General features: G+C 46.2%; 1 protein-coding gene across 6 annotated transcripts in view; it reads left to right on the forward strand.

The window, feature by feature from the left end:
- The window catches only part of ACACB (acetyl-CoA carboxylase beta), a 158,290-nt gene that overhangs the window by 41,778 nt on the left and 93,112 nt on the right, over nucleotides 1–23,400 (forward strand). For 3 of the 6 annotated variants that reach the window (XM_055236596.1, XM_055236597.1, XM_055236599.1), the window contains exons 1-5: nucleotides 2,962–3,223; nucleotides 16,233–16,365; nucleotides 17,274–17,412; nucleotides 21,234–21,343; nucleotides 21,704–21,785. In XM_055236596.1, the coding sequence (XP_055092571.1) occupies nucleotides 3,177–3,223; nucleotides 16,233–16,365; nucleotides 17,274–17,412; nucleotides 21,234–21,343; nucleotides 21,704–21,785 (511 nt within the window). In that variant the 5' untranslated portion in view covers nucleotides 2,962–3,176. Of the gene's footprint in view, nucleotides 1–2,961; nucleotides 3,224–16,232; nucleotides 16,366–17,273; nucleotides 17,413–21,233; nucleotides 21,344–21,703; nucleotides 21,786–23,400 lie in introns of those variants that run through there. The other 3 variants (XM_055236594.1, XM_063614392.1, XM_063614393.1) reach the window with 3 other exon arrangements.

The following is a 23,400-nucleotide window of genomic DNA, read 5'->3' on the forward strand; positions in this document are numbered from 1 at the left end:
TTCATTGACCTGGGTTTTCCCTCTGCAATACCAGCAAGTAAAATTGAGCTTCTAGTAAGTCTGAGAGGAAAGGCTTAATGCATGAGACAGCAACTACCGCCATGCTTGAACTGTTTCATCAAAAAGCACAACTATGGATGTTTGTATAAAGGTGGTGTTGTGCTTGGAGGTGGATATTAGGTTGGTGCAAAAGTAATCGTGGTTTTTGCAATCCCTTTTAATGGCAGAAACTGCAATTAGCTTTGCACCAACTGAATATTATTCATTTCTTTCCGTCTTCTATTCCCTAATAATGCAATTAGAGAAAAATGCAAGGTCATGATCACTGTGATGAAATGATGAGCCCACCCATCTAAGTGAAATCCCTTATTTGAGACCCTGGGTCATAGTGAGATGTGTGAGGCTGTCTTTCAGGCTGTATTAGCAGAGAAGTGAGAATATCTATACAGTGTTTAAGTAGTGTTGGGGTTTTTGCAATAGAGAATAAAAATCTAGAGCAATACAAGTATGCTGGCAAGCAGTTCTCTTCTGCATGATCCTAACTGACTTTGGTAGGGTTGAGGTGTTTTGAAATATCTTCATTTCTTGATTTTCATTGCTTTCCCTATTTTGAGGTGGTTAGATTTACCCTGGGGACATTTGGGGGATGAATACTTGTTGGTTTTGGTTTGAAACTCTGAAAATCGGGATATAGTGGGTTACTTCTTTGGAGGAGGCGAAGACAAGGCTGTGAACACCTTCCCAGAAACTTGAAGTTCAACTGAGAATTTTGTTTATCTGTTTTTTTTCTTAAACCTGTTGTTGAAATGTTATTTAATATATGGTCAGAGCATAGCTGTCCACTGCTGTCAGGCATGACTGCTTAAACAGGGGCCCAGGGTGTCTATGTTGTGGCCAAGTACTTGGCACCCCCTGGACGTGTGGCTCTGCCTGTGCCTTTTCTTTCTTTCTTTTTTTTTTTTTTGAGAAAGGGTCTCGCTCTATTGCCCAGGCTGGAGTGCAGCCTCAGCTACCTGGGCTCAGGTAATCCTCCCGCCTCAGCCTCCTGAATAGCTGGAATTACAGGTATGCACCACCACGCTGGCTAATTTTCATATTTTTAGTAGAGATGGGGTTTCACTCTGTTGGTCAGGTTGGTCTTGAACTGCCGGCCTCAAGTGATCTGCCTGCCTCGGCCTCCTAAAGTGCTGGGATTACAGGTGTGAGCCACTGCACGTGGTCTGCCTGTGAAGTGAATTTTTAATTGTATTTTAAAATTTGTTTTCATGTTTTTGTTTGTTTGTTTGTTTTGAGACAGAGTCTTGCAATGGTGCCTAGGCTGGAATGCAGTGGCCTGATCTCGGCTCACTTAAACCTCTGCCTCGTGGGTTCAAGTGATTCTCCTGCCTCAGCCTGTGGAGTAGCTGGGACTTCAGGCTACCCCGCCACCACACCCAGCTAATTTTTGTAGTTTTAGTAGAGACGAAATTTCACCATGTTGGCCAGGCTGGTCTTGAACTCCTGACCTCAAGCGATCTGCCCACCTCGGCCTCCCAAAGTGCTGGGATTACAGGCATGAGCCACCATGCCTGGCCTGTTTTCATGATTCTGATACATTATATTTTTACGTATTTATAGGATACATGTAAAATTTTGTTACATGCATAGAATGCATAATGATTGTAGGGACCAAGGGAATATCTTCTGCTTTGCCCTCTGAAGTTTCGCTGAAAAATTAACTTGTAAAAGGCAGATTAGTTGGAGAAAAGACACACAAATTTAATTAATGTGTACACTGGGAGAACCGCAGAGTGATTACCCAGAAGGGAATTTACTGGCCAGCATTTACATTATTTTTGGTTGGTTTGTTGGCTATGAAATTAGGCTACCTTTATTATTACTGCGATGACTTCTAGGTAGTGTTTTGGTTCTTTGCATTTATTATATTACTTGAAGAAGCATTCATTCGTTTATTGTTGATTTTTTGAGATGGAGTCTCACTCTGTCACTCAGGCTGGAGTGCAGTACCACCATCTGGGCTCACTTCAACCTCCGCTTCCCGGGTTTTAGTGATTCTCTCTCCTCAGCCTCTCGAGTAGCTGGGACTACAGGTGTGCACCACCATGACTGGCTAATTTTTGTATTATTAGTAGAGACAGGGTGTCACCATGTTGGCCAGGCTGGTCTCAAACTCCTGACCTCAAGCGCCTGCCTCAGCCTCCCAAAGTGCTGGTATTACAGGCATGAGCTACTAGGCCCGGCCTCATTCATTTATTCTAACTGGAATCAGTTTGTCTGAGTTCAAGACCCTGGGCTCTGGCACTTCAGATAACATGCATCTCTGGGCCCCAGTTTCCTTATCTGTATTGTAGGGATAAAAACAATAAGATTCCCACGAGGATTAAGTGACACAGAGGAACAAAGGAGCACTTAGTAAATGTTAGTCTTACCAGGAGTTTATTTCTGATCACCGGGCTGCTGGGGTCCTCCCTGTCCTGGAGGCACTCGCTTTAGTAGCGGACCCAGGTGGTGCAAAGTGCGTGCTAGAAGCACACTGGGTGATCGCGCAGCCACCTGTCCCATGGAGTGGAGGTTAAAAGATGAGAGAAACCAGGACTTTGGAAAATAGAAGTCGACCTGACAACAGGGACTTTTAACGGGCACAGTGGCGACCTCTGACTCACATTTTAAATTTCCCATATTTTCCACCGCTTCCCTATCGTGTGTGTATTCAAGCATATCAATTGCTGCCAATATGTAGGGGTGTCCCATATTGGGGAGCAAAGCAGAAGAGAGGCTTTAAAAAAATTTATCTCCGCAGCTCATTTCGGCTGCCCAAGGTCAGCGGCGGGTCGGAGGTAGGCCGGCCCGGGGGCGGGGCTCTGTCCGGAAGGCGGGGCCCTCCAGGGGCGGGGGCGGCGTGGGGGCGGGGCCTGGGTGGGGCCTGGGCGGGCGCGTGGGCTAGGGACTGGCGCGCAGGGCGCGTTTCGGGATGGAGCAAGCGCAGCGCGAAGTTGGGCGCCCGCCGGCTGCAGCAGAACCCCGCCCGCGGCGCTCTAGGACCGCATCTCGGCCTCCGGGTCGCGACCTGGCTGTCCTGCTGGGTTCTGGGCCTCGGGTCGGCTTCAGGCTGTTAAGGGGTGCATGCTCTGCACCCCTGCGGGAGCCCGGTGGGATTGGCCTGCGGGGTGGTCAACATGAGTCCTGCCAAGTGCAAGATCTGTTTCCCTGATCGCGAAGTAAAGTAAGTAAGCCTGCAATTGGAATGACCATGATCTTTTACAAACTTACGCAGTCTTCCTTCCCCTTGAAGTCAAGCTGTATGTCCTCTTAGCACCATCCCCTTTACCCCCATCCCCATCCAAAGAAACACGGGCTTGAGTTGGCTGCTGGGGAGATGATGCCCGCCTTGGAAACTCTAGCTGGCCTTGGCGGGAGGGGAGGAAGGAGGCTGGACGTTGGGGGTGACGTTGCTTGGAGGAGGTCGCTTCGGAGCACACAGGTGCCTAAAGATCAGCCCGTGCGCAGGGGCACCCCTTCCCCGCTTTCTCTCCTTCGCCTCCAGAAGCTGATGGTTGTGGAAGGCAGGTCTTTTTTGAAGCTGAAGCCCGGGCGAATCGACGTGAACTTGAACAGGCTCTCATTTAGGGTCATTTTCTGAGCAGATTAGCGTAGGCATCTCAGTGCCTGAGTGCTTTGTAGCTCTACCTACTTGGTTTTGTTTCTTTCCTTTTTTGTCCTCATTTTATTGCACTTAAAAAAATTACCAAAGTGATGGTATATCTGTTGTTGACAATTCAGAAAATTATAGATAAGCAAAAAAGAGGAACAGAAATCACCCATAATTCCACCCCTGTGATGTTTGTTAACAGTTGTATATTCTTCAGCTTTTTTTTTTTTTCGGTGCAGATATGTTTTAATTTATAAACTTGAATCATGCAGAACGTTCTGTAACTCACTTTTTCATTCAACATTAAGTATTTTTCTACCACTGGGCTTGGCAAACTATGACCCACTGCCTGTTTTGGTATGGCCTGCAAGCAGAGAATGGTTTTTTCATGTTTAAGTGATTGAAAAAAAAATCAAAAGGAGATTGTTTTGTGACACGTGAAAATTACATGAAATTCAAATTTCAGTGTCTACGAATAAAGTTTAATTGGAATGCAGCCATGCTCATTGATTTATGATTTATGCCTAGTTTATGGCTGCTTTTGTGCCTCACTGGAGGATTTGAGTGGTGGGACAGAGACTGACCAGATCTAAAGTATTTACTGCCTGACCCTTGACAGACAATGTTTGCCAATCCCTGCCTACAACATGCTTTTACTGGATTCATAGTGTTCCTTTAAATGGTTGCACCTTAAAATGTATGAATAATCCTCGCCAGGCAGGGTGGTGCAAGCCTGTAGTCCCAAATACTCAGGAGACTGAGGAGGGAGGATGCCTTTGCCCAGGAGTTGGAGGCTGCAGTGTGCTATGATCGTTCCTGTGAACAGCCACTGCACTCTAGCCTGGGCAACATAGCAAGACCCCATCTCTAAGAAAAAAATGTGCCCAGGTGTGGTGGCTCATGCCTGTAATCCTAGCGCTTTGGGAGGCCAAGGCAGGAGAATTGCTTGAACTCGGGAGTTCGAGACCAGCTTGGGCAACATAGTGAGACCCCCCATCTCTACTTAAAAGAAAATTAGCTGAGGATGGTGATGCATGCCTGGAGTTTCAGCTACCAGAAAGACTAAGGGAAGAGGATTGCCTGAGCCTGGGAGATCGAGGCTGTAGTGAGCAATGATTGTGCCACTGCACTCCAGCCTGGGCAACACAGCAAGACCCTGTCTCTTAAAAAAAAGTATAAGTAATCCCCTATAAGAAGTGGATATTCAGGCTGTTTCTCCTTTTTTTTTTTTTTGGCTATTATCAACAGCACAGTGAAGAATACCCTTGTAGCTGAATCTCTGCCTCCATCCTTTATTTTCTTAGGATATGTTTACCTGGTCCATAAACATTCATGCACACCTCTCATGCATAAGGCCTGCATCTGGTAGCAGGAAGGGTCGCAAAATGTTTGGAAACCGTGACCTCCGCCCTCCAGGAACTTTGGTTCCATTATGGAAGGCAGATGTCTTCTCAGTAACTCCAATTCAAGGCCGACTGGTACAACGGTAATAGCCACTACCATTCATGGGGTGCTTTTGGTATGCCAGGCCAAGTGCTTTGTAGGTGTGGTCTCAGGCCATCTTCAAAATACCACTGTGGGGCACTAAGTGGAGGCTGTTGTACCCATTTCACAAACCACTTTAATGGAAAAAAAAAAAAACCTCACACAAATTTGGAATTGTCCCAGCAAGTCCGGGACATGGGGTCCCCCTATTTATAATAATACGGACATACTTTGTTGGGGGACTACATCGTTCCTCTCTTAGCTTAGAGTGGCTAAAAAGATGGATTTGGACGATCCAACTTTGCCACCAAGCTGTGTGATCTTCTGAAGCAGGTACCATCAAGCCTTGGAATCTCAGTTTCCCCATCTGTCCAAGGGACTAGCCTTCATAGGCCTTTCTAGAGTTGTCATTACTATTATTATTATTATTATTATTATTAGAGACAGGGTCTTGCGCTGTTGCCCAGACAGTGGCATGATCATGGCTCATTACAGCCTCAGCCTCCGGGCTCAAGAAGTCCTCCCACCTCAGCCTTCCAAGTAGTGGGACCACAGGCATGTGCCACCACACCCAGCTAATTTTTTGTATTTTTTAGAGAGACAGAGTTTCACCATGTTTCCCAGGCTGGTCTTGAACTCTTGAGCTAAGCAATCCTCACAACTCAGCCTCCCAAAGTGCTGGGATTACAGGCATGAGCCACCATGCCCAGCTCTTTCTTGGTTCGTTGAGACTCTGTGTGGAAGTCGCTGGTCTTGAGTACTGCCCTGGGTCAGCATAAACATTGACAAAAACTAATAAGTAAAGACAGTGTTCAGTTATGAAAGAGCCCTCTGGAGTTGGGGGCATTTGGGATCTTGTCCTGAAGGCTTGGGCCATCTAAGAAGCCAGAACTCCTAAGAAGGTGAGGTTGCAAATGATGACTGATTTTTCATGGCATGAGAACGGGGTCACAGTTCAGAGAGTAGAGAAATGATTGTGGATCAGAGTGCAGAAGGGCTTGAAATAAAGTTGGGGATGAGGAGGCAGAAGTTGTTTTTTAATGAGTCCCATTTCACTGCCATGCAATTCTGCTCTGAAAGGCCAGCTGCCTGCATGCAAATATTGGCTGTAGACCTATCAGGGGTTTTCACTCTTGGCTACACATTAGAATTTCCTGGTGGGGGGATTTTTGAAAAATCTAGATGCCGGGGACCCCACCTCTACCCCGCTAGAGATGCTGATGGGACCCCGACATCAGAATCTTATAGTTCTTCATGTCAGTGTTGAAAACTCATGCCTAGCTCGGGGTCAGCAGACTGCTATTGTAAACAGCCAGACAGTAAATATTTTTGGCTTTATGGCCATGTGGTCTCTGTTATAACTACTCAACTCTGCTGTTTCCTGCATCAGAAGCCATAGTTATGTAATTGAACAGGCCTGGCTGTGTTTCAATCAGACATTATTTATAGATGGGGAAATTCGAAGTTCATTTAATTTTTATGTGTCACAAAACAGGATTCTTTTGATTTTTTTTTTTTTCGATGATTTAAAAATGTTGGCTGGGCATGGTGGCTTATGTCTATAGTCCCAGCACTTTAGGAGGCCAAGACAGGAGGGTTGCTTGAGGAGTTTGAGACCAGTCTGGGCAACATGATGAAACCCGTCTCTACAAAAATAAAACAATTAGTTGGGCATGGTCGTGCACAACTGCAGTCCCAGCTACTCCAGAGGCTGAGGTGGGAGGATCGTTCGAGCCCAGGAGTTTTGAGGCTGCAGTGAACTATTTTTGCACCACTGCACTGTAGTCCTGGCAACAGAGGGAGACCCTGTCTCTATAAAAAACAATTTAAGGCTGGGTGCAGTGGCTCACGCTTGTGGTCCCAGCACTTTGGGAGGCCAAGGTGGGCGGATCGCCCTGAGGTCAGGAGTTCAAGACCAGCCTGGCCAACATGGTAAAACCCTGTCTCTAATAAAAATACAAAAATTAGCAGAGCCTGGTGGCACACACCTGTAGTCCCAGCTACTCGGGAGGCTGAGGCAGGAAAATCACTTGAACCTGAGAGGTGGAGGTAGCAGTGAGCTGAGATCACGCCGCTGCATTCCAGCCTGGGCGACAGAGCAAGAATCCCTTTCAAAACAAACAAACGAAACAAAACAAAAAACAATCTAAAAAGTTAAAACCACTCTTAGCTTGTGGGAGATACAAAAACAGGTGGCCGAGTGGATTTGGCCCATAGGTCCTAGTTTGCCCACCACCCCTGGCCTAGCCAAGGTAGTCATTCCAGGGGGTACTGATGGGGCAGATGGCTTGAGAAATTTCCAAGGGTCCATTTCTGGAGAGCGTGGTTTTGTGCTGTGTGAACGATATCAGCCTTTACTGGGCTACACAGTGTTCTTTCTTGCTTTCTTGTTTGGAAGTAGTTGTAATTACAGAATTGCCTGGCTCAGAATCAGCTTTTAGCAGTGCGGGTAGCCGTTAGCATCTCTATTTTATAGAAGAAAAGAGAGGCAAGGAATTGAAGGTCTGATTAATGCCAGGGCCCTAGCCTAATGGCCCAACCTGGGCTCCTGTAATGCTATCCTGCAGAGGTACATGGTAGCTAAAATGTTGCAAGCTGTTTACTTTGGCTAGGTCCAGGGATAAACTGTTAATTCCATCATGTGAGGAAACTGAGGCAGGGAGTATTGAAGTAACTTTCCCAGGATTACACAGGTTATAAGCGGTAGACTCTGGCTTCAAAGCCTAGGAGGATGGCCGCAGTCTACCAGTGTTTCTAAGCTGCGGCTCTGTTGACACTTGGGGCTGTCCAGTTCTTTGTAGGGCTGTCCTGTGCATTGCAGGGTGTTGTGCAGCATCCCTGGTCTCCACCCACTAGATGCCAGTAGCGCATCCCCCAAGTTGTGACAACCAAAGATGTCTCCAGGTATTGCTCCCCGGGGAGCAAAATTTCCCCCAGTTAAGCACTCAGGGCCAGTCGCGGTGGCTCACGCCTGTAATCCCAGCACTTTGGGAGGCCAAGGTGGGCAGATCACCTGAGGTCAGGAGTTCGAGACCAGCCTGGCCAAGATAGTGAAACCCCATTTCTACGAAAAATACAGAAATTAGCCGGGCGTGGTGGCGGGCGCCTATAGTGCCAGCTACTCGGGAGGCTGAGACAGGAGAATCACTTGAATCTGGGAGGCAGAGGTTGCAGTGAGCCAAGATGGTGCCACTTCACTCCAGCCTGGGTGACAGAGCTAGACGCTGTCTCAAAAAAAAAAAAAACCAACCAACCAAACAAACAAACAAAGAAAAAACCTCAGCATTATACATGTTTGTCTCTTATTTGAGAGGAATATAAGAGGCCATATGTGTAATGCAAGTTTTAAAAGTCTAATTAATAGAGGGGCTTCCATTTATCTCAGATTGTCTTTCTGCCTAGAAGTTAGATTCTGAGATCAGCTAGAGTTGGATTAGAAACGGGGTTCTGCCACTTGCCAGCTGTGTAACTGGAGGTAAATGGTCCTCTCTGAACCTCGATTTCCTCATTGTGAACTTGGAGATGACAGACTCCTCCATACAGGGCTGTGGAGATTCACTGAGAGGCCCCCTGTGCCCAGTCCACAGTGGGCAGCCGAGAATGTTGATTTCCTCCATTCTTGACACTATTCTGCCTGGTCTTGTGCTCCGGCAGCTGACTGTATTTGGTGTTTGGCTGACACCTCTGCTGTTGATTGTACCTGAAGTCATTTCCAAAGTCACCTTGAAACATTTCAGCTCTCACCCTTGCCGTGCTGTATAAGGACAGGGCTTCTCACTGGACAGTGGCACTTAGGATGATCCTCCTTCAGTGGAAGGAAGCAAATGCTGGCTGAAGGTCAGCTCTCTAGAGCCAATGTTTGTTGGCTTCCAGCTTTATCAAAAAGAATTAAAATAGCCACTCGCCTGGAGATTGGGCCTGAAACAAGGCCAGTCCGGCAGCTTTGTGTGTTCGCTTGCCTAGCCTGCGGTAATGGGCTTGTGGCCTGCCTGATGGAGGGGCTCTGTCACCAGTTTTGAAATCAACATGGTGGCCAAGAATGGTTTTTCTCCCCCTAGGCCACAGACGAAGTTTTTCTTTGTTGTGCTTTAGGCCAAATTGCTAGAGTTTTAATGTTTGTGTGTGTAGAAATGGGATGTCTCAGACTTTCTGAAGCTGAACCGTCAAGCCAGCCAGTCAGGGAAGGTCATGGACAGAATGAGGGGTGTGGCTGTGGGTGGGAATGTCAGTTAGTACAACCTCTGTGGAAAACAGTTTGGAGAGTTCTCAAGGAACTAAAATAGATCTGCCAGTCTCTCCAGCAATCCCACTACTGGGTATGTACACGAAGGAAAAGAACTCACTCGGTCAGATTCTCTTTTCATTGGGAGGATCTTAACATGATTGGTTGAAAACAATAAATAAAATTAGCATGGAGTCCAGTTGTGGGGGCTCATGCCTGTAATCCCAGCACTTGGGAGGCTGAGGCAGGCAGATCACTTGAGGTCAGGGGTTCAAGACCACTCTGGCCAACATGTAAAACCCCGTCTCTACTAAAAATACAAAATTTAGCCGGACATGGTGGCGGGCACCTGTAACCCTAGTTGCTCGGGAAGCTGAGGGAGGAAAATTGCTTGAACCCGGGAGGTGGAGGTTGCAGTGAGCCGAGATTATGCCACTGCACTTCAGCCTGGGTGACAGAGTGAGACTCAGTCTCAAAAAAATAAAATAAAATAAAATAAAATAAAATAAAATAAAATAAAGAAATAATTATATCAAAAGATACCTGTACTTGTATAGTTATCACAGCACTATTCACAGTAGCAAAGATATGGAATCAACCTAAGTGTCCATCAACAGATGACTAGATAAAGAAAATTTGGTATATATATATATATATATATATAATTTTTTTTATGGCTCAGTAGTATTCTTTTGTGTGTGTGTGTGGTGTGTGTGTGTGTGTGTATACCTACATGTATACATGTATATATGTACATGTATCTCTATATATGTGTATATAATGTGTATATATTCACACGTATGTGGATATGTGTACATATATGTACACATATATGTGTATCTATGTGTGAGTATATATAGATATGTATATATATGTGTGTACAGTGTACATATATATACACACACACCAGGGAATACTGTGCCACAAAAAAGAATGACATCATGTCTTTTGCAGCAACATGGATACAACTGGAGGCCGTTTTTTAAAAAATTATTTAATTTTTTAAATTAATTAATTTCTTTTGAGACTAGATTATAAGACTGCCTAATTTTTGTATTTTTGGTAGAGATGGAGTTTTGCCATGTTACCCAGGCTGGTCTCGAATTCCTGAGCTCAAGCGATCCACCCGCCTCGGCCTCCCAAAGTGCTGGGATTACAGGTGTGAGCCACTGCACCCAGCCGAGGCCATCATCTTAAATGAAATAAGTCAGAAAGTCAAATATCACATATTCTCACTGTGGGAGTGAAATAGTGTTTCCACATGGATGTGGAGTATGGAATAATAGACACTGGAGACTTGGAAGGGTGGAAGGGTGGAAGGAGTGTGGGATGAAATACTACCTGTTAGATACAAGGTGTACTATTTGAGTGATGGTTACACTACAAGTCCACACTTCATCACTACATAATATATCCGTGTAACAAAACAGCATTGTACACCCTAAATTTATACAAACAAGAATGGGGAGCGTGGATGGGCAGGGAGCAGGCCATGGGCTTCATGGAGCCTGGAGCAGATGAGTGGCCTGCTGCTCTCCCTGGTTAGGTTAGGAGATCAGCTGTATCTCTGCATCACTGCATTGAGTGTTAATATAGCACTTACTATGCACCAACACCATCTTTTACTTACTAGGTCTTGACATATTTAATCCTCAGAACCTTATTTAACCTTTATTTCTATGTATTGACTTATGAATGAAGTACGTGTTATTATCCCCATTTTACAGGTGGGAAACTGAGTGCTTTGCCCAAGGGGCACTGGAGTGGCTGTGGCTTTGGGTGTTCCTCTTACAAAATTAATAGCTTTTTTCTTATTGAAAACAACACATCATTGCAGAACATCTTTTAAAACATAGCAAAGAGATAACGGCTCTTAATACTTTAGCATTTTTTCCCCCAGATCAGGGGTCTGTCTGCAAATGATGTCCCTTGGGTTGCATCTACCTTTTTTTGTAAATAAATAAAGTTCTCTCTCTTTTTTTTTTTTTTTAGGTAGAGTTTCACTCTGTTGCCCAGGCTGGAGTGCAGTGGTGTGATCTCGGCTCACTGCAACCTCCGCCTCCCGGGTTCAAGTGATTTTTGTGCCTCAGCCTCCCCAGTAGCTGGGACCACAGGCGTGCGCCACCATGCCCAGCTACTTTTGTATATTTTTAGTTGGGATGGGGTTTCATCATGTTGGCCAGGCTGGCCTCAAACTCTTGCCCTCAACTGATCTGCCCATCTTTGCCTCCCAAAGTGCTGGGATTACAGGGATTACAGGCGTGAGCCACCGTGCCCGGCTTAGCATTAACCTTTTAGAAGCTAGAAAGTAGATAAATGAGTGGTCACTGGCTTAAGGCTGAGTCCTAATGGAGCAGTGAGGAAAGTTGGGGACCTCTGGCCATCTGTACCACAGAACCCCCAAAAGGCATGGTGTCTGGCAACAAGGGATGCCCCTGGAGCTGAGGGGTAAGGAGGGTACCAAAATGAGAAGGACTGGGCGGAAGAGTCCCAGGTCCCCTCCCCTGTCTCCTGCGGAAGGGGCTGTCCACTTCGACCCCAACAGAAGGCAGCAGTTCAAAGGGACATATAGAGGGTCTTGGGAGAGGGGATCGACAGGCACAGTTGAGTGCATGGGGCCTGTATCCCAAATAGGAAGATAAGGGTCTGAATACGTGCTGAATTCTTAGAACTTCCCCATTCCCCCCGGGGCTCCAGGCTGACCTTTACTGTCCAGGCAGAAGACTGGAAAACTTCTCCCTGGGGAATCTGGCCAGCGAGAGAGAAAGACACGAAGATACTGACTCAGGGGATCCCTAACGCACTCCTACCTCACCCTACATTGAGCTCAGGGTCAACCAGGTCCACCACAGTCTCAGAAATTCTGTTCTCACTCATAGTCACAAGGTTGGAACCAAGGCTTCCCTGACATTTGGGTTCAGTTTCTTTTTCTTTTCCATTTTCTTTTTTGAGATGGAGTTTTGCTCTTGTTGCCCAGGCTGGAGCGTAATGGCACAATCTCAGCTCACTGCAACCCCCGCCTCTCAGGTTCAAGCAATTCTCCTGCCTCAGCCTCCCATGTAGGGGGGACTACAGGTGCACGCCACCAAGCCTGGCTAATGTTTTGTATTTTTAGTAGAGATGGGGTTTCACCATGTTGACCAGGCTGGTCTCAAGCTCCTGAACTCAGGTGATTCGTCTGCCTCGGCCTCCCATAGTGCTGGGATTACAGGTGTGAGCCACCGCACCAGGCCCTGAGGTCCAGTTTCTCATATGTAAGTCAAGGTCCAAACTAGTAGACACAGGAAGCTTGGAAGAAACAGAAACAAAGAGAAGTTTAAAAAGCTCTCATTAATATCATCATTGAGGTCAGACAGGATGTTGCACTCATAGGAAGAGGATGCTATAACGAAGGGAACATTTGCAGGCCAAAAACAGGCTCGTAGACATCAAAAACATGATAGCAGAAATGAAGAACTCCACTGAATGTTTAGAAGATGAGGCTGAGAAAAATCAACCAGCAAGTAGAAGAAGAGAGAGAATAGGAGAGGGGAAAAATACATAAACCAGTAGGCCAGTGTAGGAATTTCAACATCCAAATAAAGGACTTCGGGAAAAAATAGAGAAAAAAAGAGGCAAGGACATCATCAAGGAAGTATTTGTTTCTTGTTGTTGTTGTTGTCATTGTTGTTGTTTTTTGAGATGGAGTCTCATTCTATTGCCCAGGCTGGAGTGCAGTGGTGCAATCTTGGCTCACTACAACATCCACCTCCTGGGTTCAAGTGATTCTCCTGCTTCAGCCTCCTAAGTAGCTGGGATTACAGATGCACGCTACCATGCCCGGATAATTTTTGTATTTTTAGTAGAGATGGGGTTTCACCATGTTGGCCAAGCTGGTCTCTAACTCCTGACCTTAAGTGATCTTCCCACTTCAGCCTCCAAAAATGCTGGGATCACAGGCGTAAGCCACCATGTTCAGCCCATCAAGGAAGTATTTGAAGACAAATTCCCAGGATGGAAGTTTCCATATTGAGAGGGCTTGAGAGATGTGCAGCCTCATTGGTGGAAGCAGACACATACCTGAGCCCATCACTGTGAAATCGTAGAGTTCTGGGGACAGAGGGACGCTCCTATAAGCATCTGGGTATGAAAAAACAGGTCACCTACAAAGGATCAAGGATCAGAATTACTCTTGTTCTAGCAGCCTTAGAAGCCACAACACAACGGCACAAGGCTTCTAAAACTCTGAAGAAGGTTTTCCTTCCTGGAATTTCTTTTTGTTTGAGATAGAGTCTCACTCTGTCACCCAGGCTGGAGTCCAGTGGCACCATCTCGGCTCACTGCAACCTCCATCCTCCGGGTTCAATCGATTCTCCTACCTCAGTCTCCCAAGTAGCTGGGATTACAGGTGCACACCACTGTGTCTGGATAACTTTTGTATTTTTTGTAGAGATGTGGTTCACCATATTGGCCGGGCTGGTCTCAAACTCCTGACCTCAAGTGATCTACCCACCTCAGCCTCCCAAAGTGCTAGGATTACAGGCATGAGCCACCATGCCTGGCCCTTCCTAGCATTTCATACACAGCCAAGCAGTAAGGTTGAATGTGAGGGCAGGAGAAAGGCTGAAGTGCAATGGTGCAATCCTAGCTCACTGCAGCTTTGACCCCCTGGGCTCAAGTGATCCTCCTACCTTAGCCTCCTGAGTAGCTAGGACTACAGACAGGTGCCACCATGCCTGGCTAATTTAAATTTTTTTTTTTTTTTTTTGAGATGGAGTCTGACCCTGTTGCCCAGTCTGGAGTGCAGTGGCGCAGTCTCGGCTCACTGTAACCTCCGCCTCCCGGGTTCAAGCAATTCTGCCTCCTCGGCTTTCCAAAGTGCTGGGATTACAGGTGTGAGCCACCACACCTGGCCCTGAATAGCCTTTCTTAGAAAGCTACTTGAGGATATCTTCCACTGAAACCAGACGGTAAACCAAGGAAGAGCAACACACAGGAGACAGGAAACAGGAGATTCAACATAGACTCAAAGGGAATCTCCAGGGTGATGGTGATAAGGAAGCCCAGTCAGGAATAGGGCAGGGAAATTGAGGGCATCATTGTCATGTGTCCTGCCATTCTACCGTCTTGTTAAGTGGATGAAACTACTGGAGGATATGCCCCAGAAAAACAAGGGAGTCTACCAAGAAAGACAAGCCACCCATTCCCCCAAATTAGGAATCCAACCCCAAGGAAAGGCAAAGGGAATTCTAAGGATGTCAGCAAAGGGAAGCCCCAAAATGATGGTGATGTAGGGGCCTAGAGGACAGTCAGTACCTATAGAAGGAGAACAGAGGCCTCCAGGAGAGATGCCACCAGTGGAAAAAAACAGAACTGATCAATTATTTATTATTATTATTTTTAATGAGATGGGGTCTTGCTATGTTGCCCAGGCTGGTCTCGAACTCCTGGTCTCAAGCAATCCTCCTGCCTTGGGCTCCCAAAGTGCTGGGATTACAGGTATGAGCCACTGCATGTGGCCTGATCAATTATCTTATGTGTACTGGGAATCTATTAGGAGGAGTGGGGTGATTTAGCAACAGGTACAAGGAACACTAAGTAAAGGAAAAAAATCATTAACTCCAGGAAAAGGCAAAAAGAAAGGAATTAAAATCTGGTACACTGCAGCTCTCATATGTGAATAATGATCACAAAATTCGTATGTCAATAATGATCACAAACTAGTGAAACATTGAATACCCAGTTTGCTAAATTACAGTAGACTTCTATGGTATTGACCAGCTGGTGGAGGGGAGCCGATGGGGTGGCCTTGTGAGATAACTAAATTCACATCTCTCAGGATGGGAAGGCCATAGTGCTGTCTCACGTGGATGACTCACAAGATTGTATACACTTGTTGTTTAGGACTATGGAGATGTGTAATTGCTAGAAAAAATCAGCATCAGTTTCCTCTGGTGTGGAGGGACAGAGCAGGAAACCTATTTTGTTGTTAAACATTTAAAAAATTGTTTTCAGTTTTCTAAAGAAATTTTGTGGACTGGGCGTGGCAGCTCATGCCTGTATTTTGGAAGGCCGAGGTGGGAGGATCGCTTGAAGCCAGGAGTTCAAGACTAGCCTGGGCAACAAAGTGAGACCCCTGTCTCTACAAAAAATAAAATTTAAAAACTTCCGAAATACAAATGTAGAAAAGTATATGAAAGATGTTAATACCATGTAATAAGTCTGAACGATTAGAATGTGTGGACTTCTTCCCTGATCATAAAACTCTTACCCTTGTTATAAGTTTTTTAGTATTATTTGGGTTCCTAAACGATGGGCATATAAAGTAAAAATTAACTTAGGATTAAAAACCTACACATCCACCTTGGGACAGGTAGAAGAAACTGCACCTTCTAGTTCATGTGCTGGTACCTTAGCTGGCCTCTTAAGGTGCTTTCAGTTGGGTACAGTGGTTCACGCCTGTAATCCCAATGCTTTGAAAGGCTTTGACGTCACTTGACATCAAGAGTTTGGACCAGCCTGGGCAACATAGTGAGACCCCATCTCTACAAAAATGTTTAAAAATCGGCTGGGCTTGGTAGTACACCTCTGTGGTCCCAGCTACCCAAGGATGTCGAGGCTGCAGTGAGCCACGATTGCACCACTGCATACTAGCCTGGGTGATAGAATGAGATCCCGTCTCAAAAAAAAAAAAAAAAAAAAAGAGAGAAAGTGCTTCCTGCCCTTGAGCCTCCTTGTAAATTGCTTCAGGGGCTCTGGAGAGCAAGTGCAAAGCAGGGGGGCTCTGGTGCACTTCGGCTCCTTCGGCTCCTCTGCCCCACTGGCTTTACAGGTGCCGAGCTCTGAGTCCCGGGCTTCTTGCCTCATGCACATCTGTCCCTCATTCTTACTGTGCAGGCCAAGCATGTCAGGACTCCACCTGGTGAAGAGGGGACGGGAACACAAGAAGCTGGACCTGCACAGAGACTTTACCGTGGCTTCTCCTGCTGAGTTTGTCACACGCTTTGGGGGGGATCGGGTCATCGAGAAGGTACGGACGGGTCTCGGCACTCTGGGTGGGGTCCGATTGGGGTGCAGGGGCCCCTCCTGTCAGCTGGAGGTGGGAGATTCGGGTTCAGGCTCGTTCTGCCTGCTGCAGAGAGGGGGTGAGGGCCACACTCCTCTGAGTTGAGGGTTAATAGTTTAACCCTCAAATAGAAATAATAGTGAAACCTCTTTCAAAGGGCTGTTGTGAGGATGAAATGAAATAACGCAGGTAAAACACATTGTACTGTAAAACACTCATAAAGTGTCAAGGGTGATCACGATGACACCAAAGGAATAAAAAAAATCATTCACTGGGCTCGGCACAGTGGCTCATGCCTGTAATTCCAGCACTTTGGGAGGATGAGGTGGGCAGATCATTTGGGCCCAGCCTGGGTTTGTGTTCAAGTTCAAGACCAGCATGGGCAACGTGACGAAATCCTGTCTCTGCAAAAAAATAAAAAAATTAGCAGGATGTGGTGGTGTACACCTGTAGTCCCAGCTACTCGGGAGGCTTAGGTGGGAGGATCACTTGAACCTGGAAGGTCGAAGCTGCAGTGAGCTGTGATTGCACCACCACACTCCAGCCTGGGTGACAGAGCAAGACTCTGTCTCAAAAAAAAAATATATATATATATATATATATTTCATCCAAACATCCATCCATCCATCCATCCATCCATCCATCCATCCATCCATCCATCCATTTGATGATCCATTCATGTGGATGGCAGACTTTGAGCTCCTGCTCTGTGCTGGGGTGTGTGCCATGGAAATACACAAAAATACCAAGAGGAATGATGTGCTGCGGGGGCTGCAGGAGGCTCTGCAGCTGTGAGGTGGACTCGAGGTAGCACGTGGCCCCCAGTGCAGGTAGATGTGCATCTTCAGCTCCTTCCTTGAATTCTTATGCAGGTGCTTATTGCCAACAACGGGATCGCTGCCGTGAAGTGCATGCGCTCCATCCGCAGGTGGGCCTATGAGATGTTCCGCAACGAGCGGGCCATCCGGTTTGTTGTGATGGTGACCCCCGAGGACCTTAAGGCCAACGCAGGTACCTGGGCCGTGACCCTCTCCTCCCATCACGCCCCGTCCTTGCCTGCCCTCGCCTCCTTCCCCTGTGCCTAGGCAAGTCCATCCTGGACTCCCGATGGTCAGGACCTCTTGTGAGTCTGTATTTATTTGTCCTTCCTTGTTTATTTAATTAAAACATCTGCTGACCTCAAGAACAACTCATGTGCCTTACAAAAATGCAGATGGTTAACATGCAGAGAGGAAATTCGATCTTTGAGAAATGTCTGTGTTCTAGCAGATTGGGGGCTGTTTCTCCTACAGGTGTATGTAATTGTATTTCAATCATTTGTTCATTCTTCTGTTCATTTGCCTAAGTTTATTATAATGAATCATTCTATAAACCACTGTTGGATGATTTACTTTTTTCCTGAACAGTCTTATCCTTTTATAGGCCCTATTCCCCACAGCAGCCAAAGTGACCTTTTAAAAACATAACTTCTTCTGCTGTGTTTTCTGAAGGTTGTTAAAAACAAACCTCAGCCAGAGTGCTGGCTCACGCCTGTAATCCCAGCACTTTGGGAGGCTGAAGCGGGAGGACTGCTTGAGCCCTTGAGTTCGAGAGCAGCCTGGGCGACATAATAAGACCCTGTCTCTACAAAAAATAAAAATAAAAAAATTAACTGGGTACAGTGGCACACACCTGTAGTCTCAGCTACTCAGGAAGCTGAGATGGGAGGATCGCTTCAGCCCAGGGGGTCTAGGCTGCAGTGAGCTGTGATTACACCACTGCATTCCAGCTTGGGAAACAGACTGAGACTCTATCTCAAATAAAACAACATAAACCTAAAAGCATAACTCAGGTCTGAGCACAGTGGCTCATGCCTGTAATCCCAGCACTTTGGGAGGCCAAGATGGGCGAATCACTCGAGGCCAGGAGTTTTGAGATCAGCCTGCCCAATGTGGTGGAACCCCATCTCTACTAAAAATACCTCCCAAAAAATAGCCGGGCATGGTGGCAGGCGCCTGTAGTCCCAGCTATTCAAGAGGCTGAGGCAGGAGAATTGTTTGAACCCAAGAGGTGGAGGTTACAGTGGGCTGAGATCACTCCACTGCACTGCGGCCTGGGTGACAGAGTGAGACTCTGTCTCAAAAAAAGAAAAAAAAAAAAAAAGCAAAACAAAAACCAACATAAGTCAGGTCTTCATGTCTTTTCGTGCTTCTCCTTAAAGTGCATCAGAGGCTGTGTGCTGTTCCCAGTATTAGCAACCTCAGCACCATCCCCTAAGCCTTCCTGCCCCAAGCTCTTCGCAGACATGCCTCATTTGTTACTTACAGCTCTGTTTTACAGATGGCACAGTCAAGGCACAGGGACGTGAATTTATCACTTGTCCGGGGTCATACAACCATCATGTGATGCAGGTGGGATGGGAACCCTGGTCTGGGTTCAGAGCATTATCCAGTGGGTCCTCCCATCTTGGTTAGCCTAAAATTCAAGATTCTCACCCAGGCCCGTTAATTCCCCTCCTGGCTCCATCTCGAACCTCTTGTCCTCCATCAGCCGGGTACCAGTTACGCTGGCCTCTGGCAGCTCGTGGGCCTGTTACAGAGTCTTGGCACTTGCTGGAGCCTCTATTGAAGGTGCTTCTCCCAGAGCCCTTTGTGCAGTGGACTCCCTCTCCACCCAGCCTGTAGGTCTCAACATGATCATCGCATCTCTCTCAGAGAACCTCATTTATTTTCTTCCCAGCACTGACCTGAGTCTGTAGTTACTGTGTTTATTTTCTTGTTTATCTTCTCCAACATAAAAGAAAAATTGGACAAGGACCAGGAAGCCTGTCTGGCCACTCACTTCATCATCTCTGGAATCTCCCCATTGGCCGACACTTCTGTGTTTGATAAACGTAGGAGGCAGGCAGGCCGGAAGGAACAGCTGCTCTGGGGTTTCTTTCTGTGTTTGCACGTAAAGTGCCACATTGTTCAATTTCAGGATCTTAGCAATTCTATAGTACAGATGTCCCAACCCCTGTGTTTACATTGAGTCTAACTTTTCCTAGTCCAAAACACTGCTCAGTGGCTGTTCTCTGACTTTGGCCTCATTGATATGTGGGTTTTTGTTTGTTTGTTTGTGGTTGTTGTTTTTTTGAGATGGGAGTCTTGCTCTGTTGCCCAGGCTAGAGTGCAGTGGTGCGATCTTGCTCACTGCAGCCTCCACCTCCCAGGTTCAAGCAATTCTCGTGCCTCAGCCTCCCAAGTAGCTGAGACTTCAGGCATGCACCACCACGACCGGCTAATTTTTGTATTTTTAGTGGAGATGGAGTTTCACCATGTTGGCAAGGCTAGTCTTGAACTCCTGACTTCAGGTGATCTGCCCGCCTCAGCCTCCCAAAGTGCTGGATTACAGGTGTCAGCCACTGCGCCCAGCCAACGTGTGTTTTTTTTTAAGGACATATTCCTAGACATGGAATTTCTGGCTTAAAGAGCATGAGTATTTTAAAATCAAAACAGTGCGTTATGTTCAGCCTTAAAAAGGAAGGAAATCCCGTCATATGTTACAACACAGATGAACCTTGAGAACATTATGCTGGTCACAAAAAGTGAAATAAGCCAGTCACAAAAAGACAAATACTGCATGATTCCATGTATAAGGGATAACTAGAGTAGTGCAATTCATAGAAAGAGAGAGAGTAGATCGTTGGTTGCCAAGGACTTCAGGGAGGGAGAAAAAGGGAGTTGTTCATGAGTATAGAGTTTCAGATTCATAAAATGAAAAAGTTCTGGACATCTGTTTCACAATATAAATATACTTCACTATTGAAGTGTACACTCAAAAATGGTTAAGATGGTAAATTTTATGTTTTTTTTTTTTTTAACCATAATTTAAAACTCCGATTGTATTTTTGTTTGTTTGTTTTTTGAGACAGGGTCTTGCTCTGTCGCCCAGGCTGGAGCACAGTGACATGATCACGACTCACTATAGCCTCGACCTTCCAGACTCAAGTGATCCTCCTGCCTTAGCCTCCCAAGTAGCTGGGACTATAGGCACGCACCACCATTCCTGGCTACTTTTTTTGGATTTTTTTTTTTTTTTTTTTTTTTGTAGAGACAAAGTCTCCGTGTGTTGCCCAAACTGGTCTTGAATTCCTGGCCTCAAGCGATCCTCCTGCCTCTGCCTCCCAAAGTGCTGGGATGACAGGCATGCGCCACCGCACCCAGCCCTATTATATTATTTAATGGTAAAACAATATTAAGATAAACTTTAAATAGGATTTTTTTTTAAAAACCCACCTCTAATCCCAGTCTGTTGACAGATTACTTCCTTCTTCCTTCGTTCCTTTCTAGGCCTTCCAGGCCTTGTCCAGAAACATATCTGTATCACGTAATTAAAATCATATTTCATTTTATTTAAGTTTTCTTTTTTTTTTATCAGACAGAGTCTCATTCTGTCCCCCAGGCTGGAGTGCAGTGGTGTGATCTCAGCTCACTGCTACCTCCGCCTCCTGGGTTCAAGCGATTCTCCTCCCTCAGCCTCTTGAGTACCTTGGATTACAGGTGCCCACCACGACGCCCAGCTAATTTTTGTATTTTTAGTAGAGACAGAATTTCACCATGTTGCCCAGGCCGGTTTTGAACTCCTGGCCTCAGGCCATCTGCCTGCCTCGGCCTCCCAAAGTGCTGGGATTACAGGCATGAGCCACCACGCCCGGCCTTCTCTTTACATTTTCATATGTGTTTGTCCATTGTTACCACAGAAATCTGCATGGTTCTGCTTTCCATGGCTGTACATAGTCACATCTTGTAATGTTCTGCCATTGATGTCAGTCTGTCAGCAGTTCCTTCTTTCTCCCTCCCGTTTAATTTCAGAGTACATCAAGATGGCGGATCATTACGTCCCCGTCCCAGGAGGGCCCAATAACAACAACTATGCCAACGTGGAGCTGATTGTGGACATTGCCAAGAGAATCCCTGTGCAGGTAGACGGACCGGGGTGCCCGAGTGTGGCCCCTGAGTGTGGGATGATGCCCCTAGGTTCTAGTTCAATTCCACAGTTCACAAGGGGTGGAGGGTCCAGATCCCACAAGGCTCCAAATTCCTGGGCTGATATAACACAGAAAAGAGTGTTCAAGTGATGCGAAGCACATTCTGTTTTTTAAAAGAAATTTTATAGACAGAATCTCGCCATGTTGGCCAGGCTGGTCTCGAACTTCTGGGCTCAAGTGATCCTCCTGCCTTGGCCTCCCAAAGTGCTGGGATTACAGGCGTGAGTTACTGTGCCTGGCTGGGAGGCATATTCTTGAAGGAAGATTGTTGCTCACCCCTTTCTGTGTTTGCAGGCGGTGTGGGCTGGCTGGGGCCATGCTTCAGAAAACCCTAAACTTCCGGAGCTGCTGTGCAAGAATGGAGTTGCTTTCTTAGGTAGAGTGTGTCCCCATCAGATACGTGGGAATTGGGGCATTGCTGGGACACTCTGCTGGGTCTGACCCTCTTTCTACTCCTGTCCTGTAAAGCAGAGGTCCGTTTGATTTCCCACCTCACACTTTCGTTGCGAGGAGTGAGTGAGTCCCAGGCTGGAAGGGCACATAGCTAATCTGCCAACTCATGGAATTAGGAGCTGCCCGCTTTTCAAAGGAAGACACACAGGCAGCCAACAAGCATATGAAACAAAGCTCAACATCACTGATCATTAGAGAAAAGCAAGTCAAAACCAGAGTGAGATACCATTTCTTGACAGATTCTGAGATTGTGGAGAAAAGGGAACGCTTATGCACTGTTGGTGGGAGTGTAAACTAGTTCAACCATTGTGGAAAACAGTGTGGCAATTCCTCAAAGAGCCAAAAATAGAACTACCATTTAACCCAGCAATCCTGTTACTGGGTATATACCCAGAGGAATATAAAATCATTCAACCATAAAGACGCATGAACACGAATGTTTATTGCAGCACTATTCACAATAGCAAAGGCATGGAGTCAAGCTAAATGCCCATCAATAACAGATTGGATAAAGAAAATGTGGTACATATACACCGTGGAATACTATGCAGCCATCAAAATACTGAGATTATGTCTTTTGTGGGAACATGGATGGAGCTGGAGGCCGTTATCCTTAGCAAACTAACACATGAACAGAAAACCAAATATTACATGTTCTCACTTATAAGTGGGAGCTGAATGATGAGAACACATAGACATAAAGGGGAACAGCAGACACTACTTGAGGGTGAAAGGCGAGAGGAGGGAGAAAAGCAGAAAAAATAACTATTGGATACTAGGGTTGGTACCTGGGTGATGAAATAGTCTGTACCACAAACCCCTGTGACATAAGTTTACCTGTATAACAAATTTGCACATGTAATTATGTCCATGTCCTTGTGTAGTTTAGGGGAATCATTTACTATCATATAATAAATCCCAGCTTCTCCTTACCGGTGGGTCTGAAAACAGTCTTGCCCAAATGTGAAGCAGCTCAGTGCGGATCAATACCTGATATTCACCTGAGGTACAGCCAGGAGTCCCATGCCCACTGACGTTTTCTTTGTGGACTCTGAGTACATGTGGGCATCTGTCCTGTCTGACAGTCACCCAGGACTCTCATTATCAGTCTTAATTCCTCTGGGGATTGATGATCCAGCCCACTGGACAAACTTCAGCTCATAGGCCAAATCCAGCCTATGGCTTGCCTTTGTAAATAAAGTTTTATTAAAACATGGTCATGCTCATTCATTTATGTATTGCCTGTGGCTGCTTTCACCCTACACTGGCAAAGTTGAGTCATTGTGACAGAGACCTGCAGGCTCCCAAACTGAAAGTATTTCCCATCTGGCTCTTTATAGAAAGAGTTTGCTAACCTATGGTCCAGCTCTTTGAGCTCCTAGCTTACCTCTTGATCTAGCTTTCTGCCTTCCCTCCAAAGTGAATTTTGTATATGCCACTGTAGCCTAGGCTGTAACTCACAACAGGTTTACAATCCACATATGTTGAAAGTTGACTGATGCAATAGCAGACTAACAGATTATTTTTCTTCCCTAACG

Source organism: Symphalangus syndactylus, chromosome 13, assembly GCF_028878055.3.
Source record: "Symphalangus syndactylus isolate Jambi chromosome 13, NHGRI_mSymSyn1-v2.1_pri, whole genome shotgun sequence".
NCBI lineage: Eukaryota > Metazoa > Chordata > Mammalia > Primates > Hylobatidae > Symphalangus > Symphalangus syndactylus.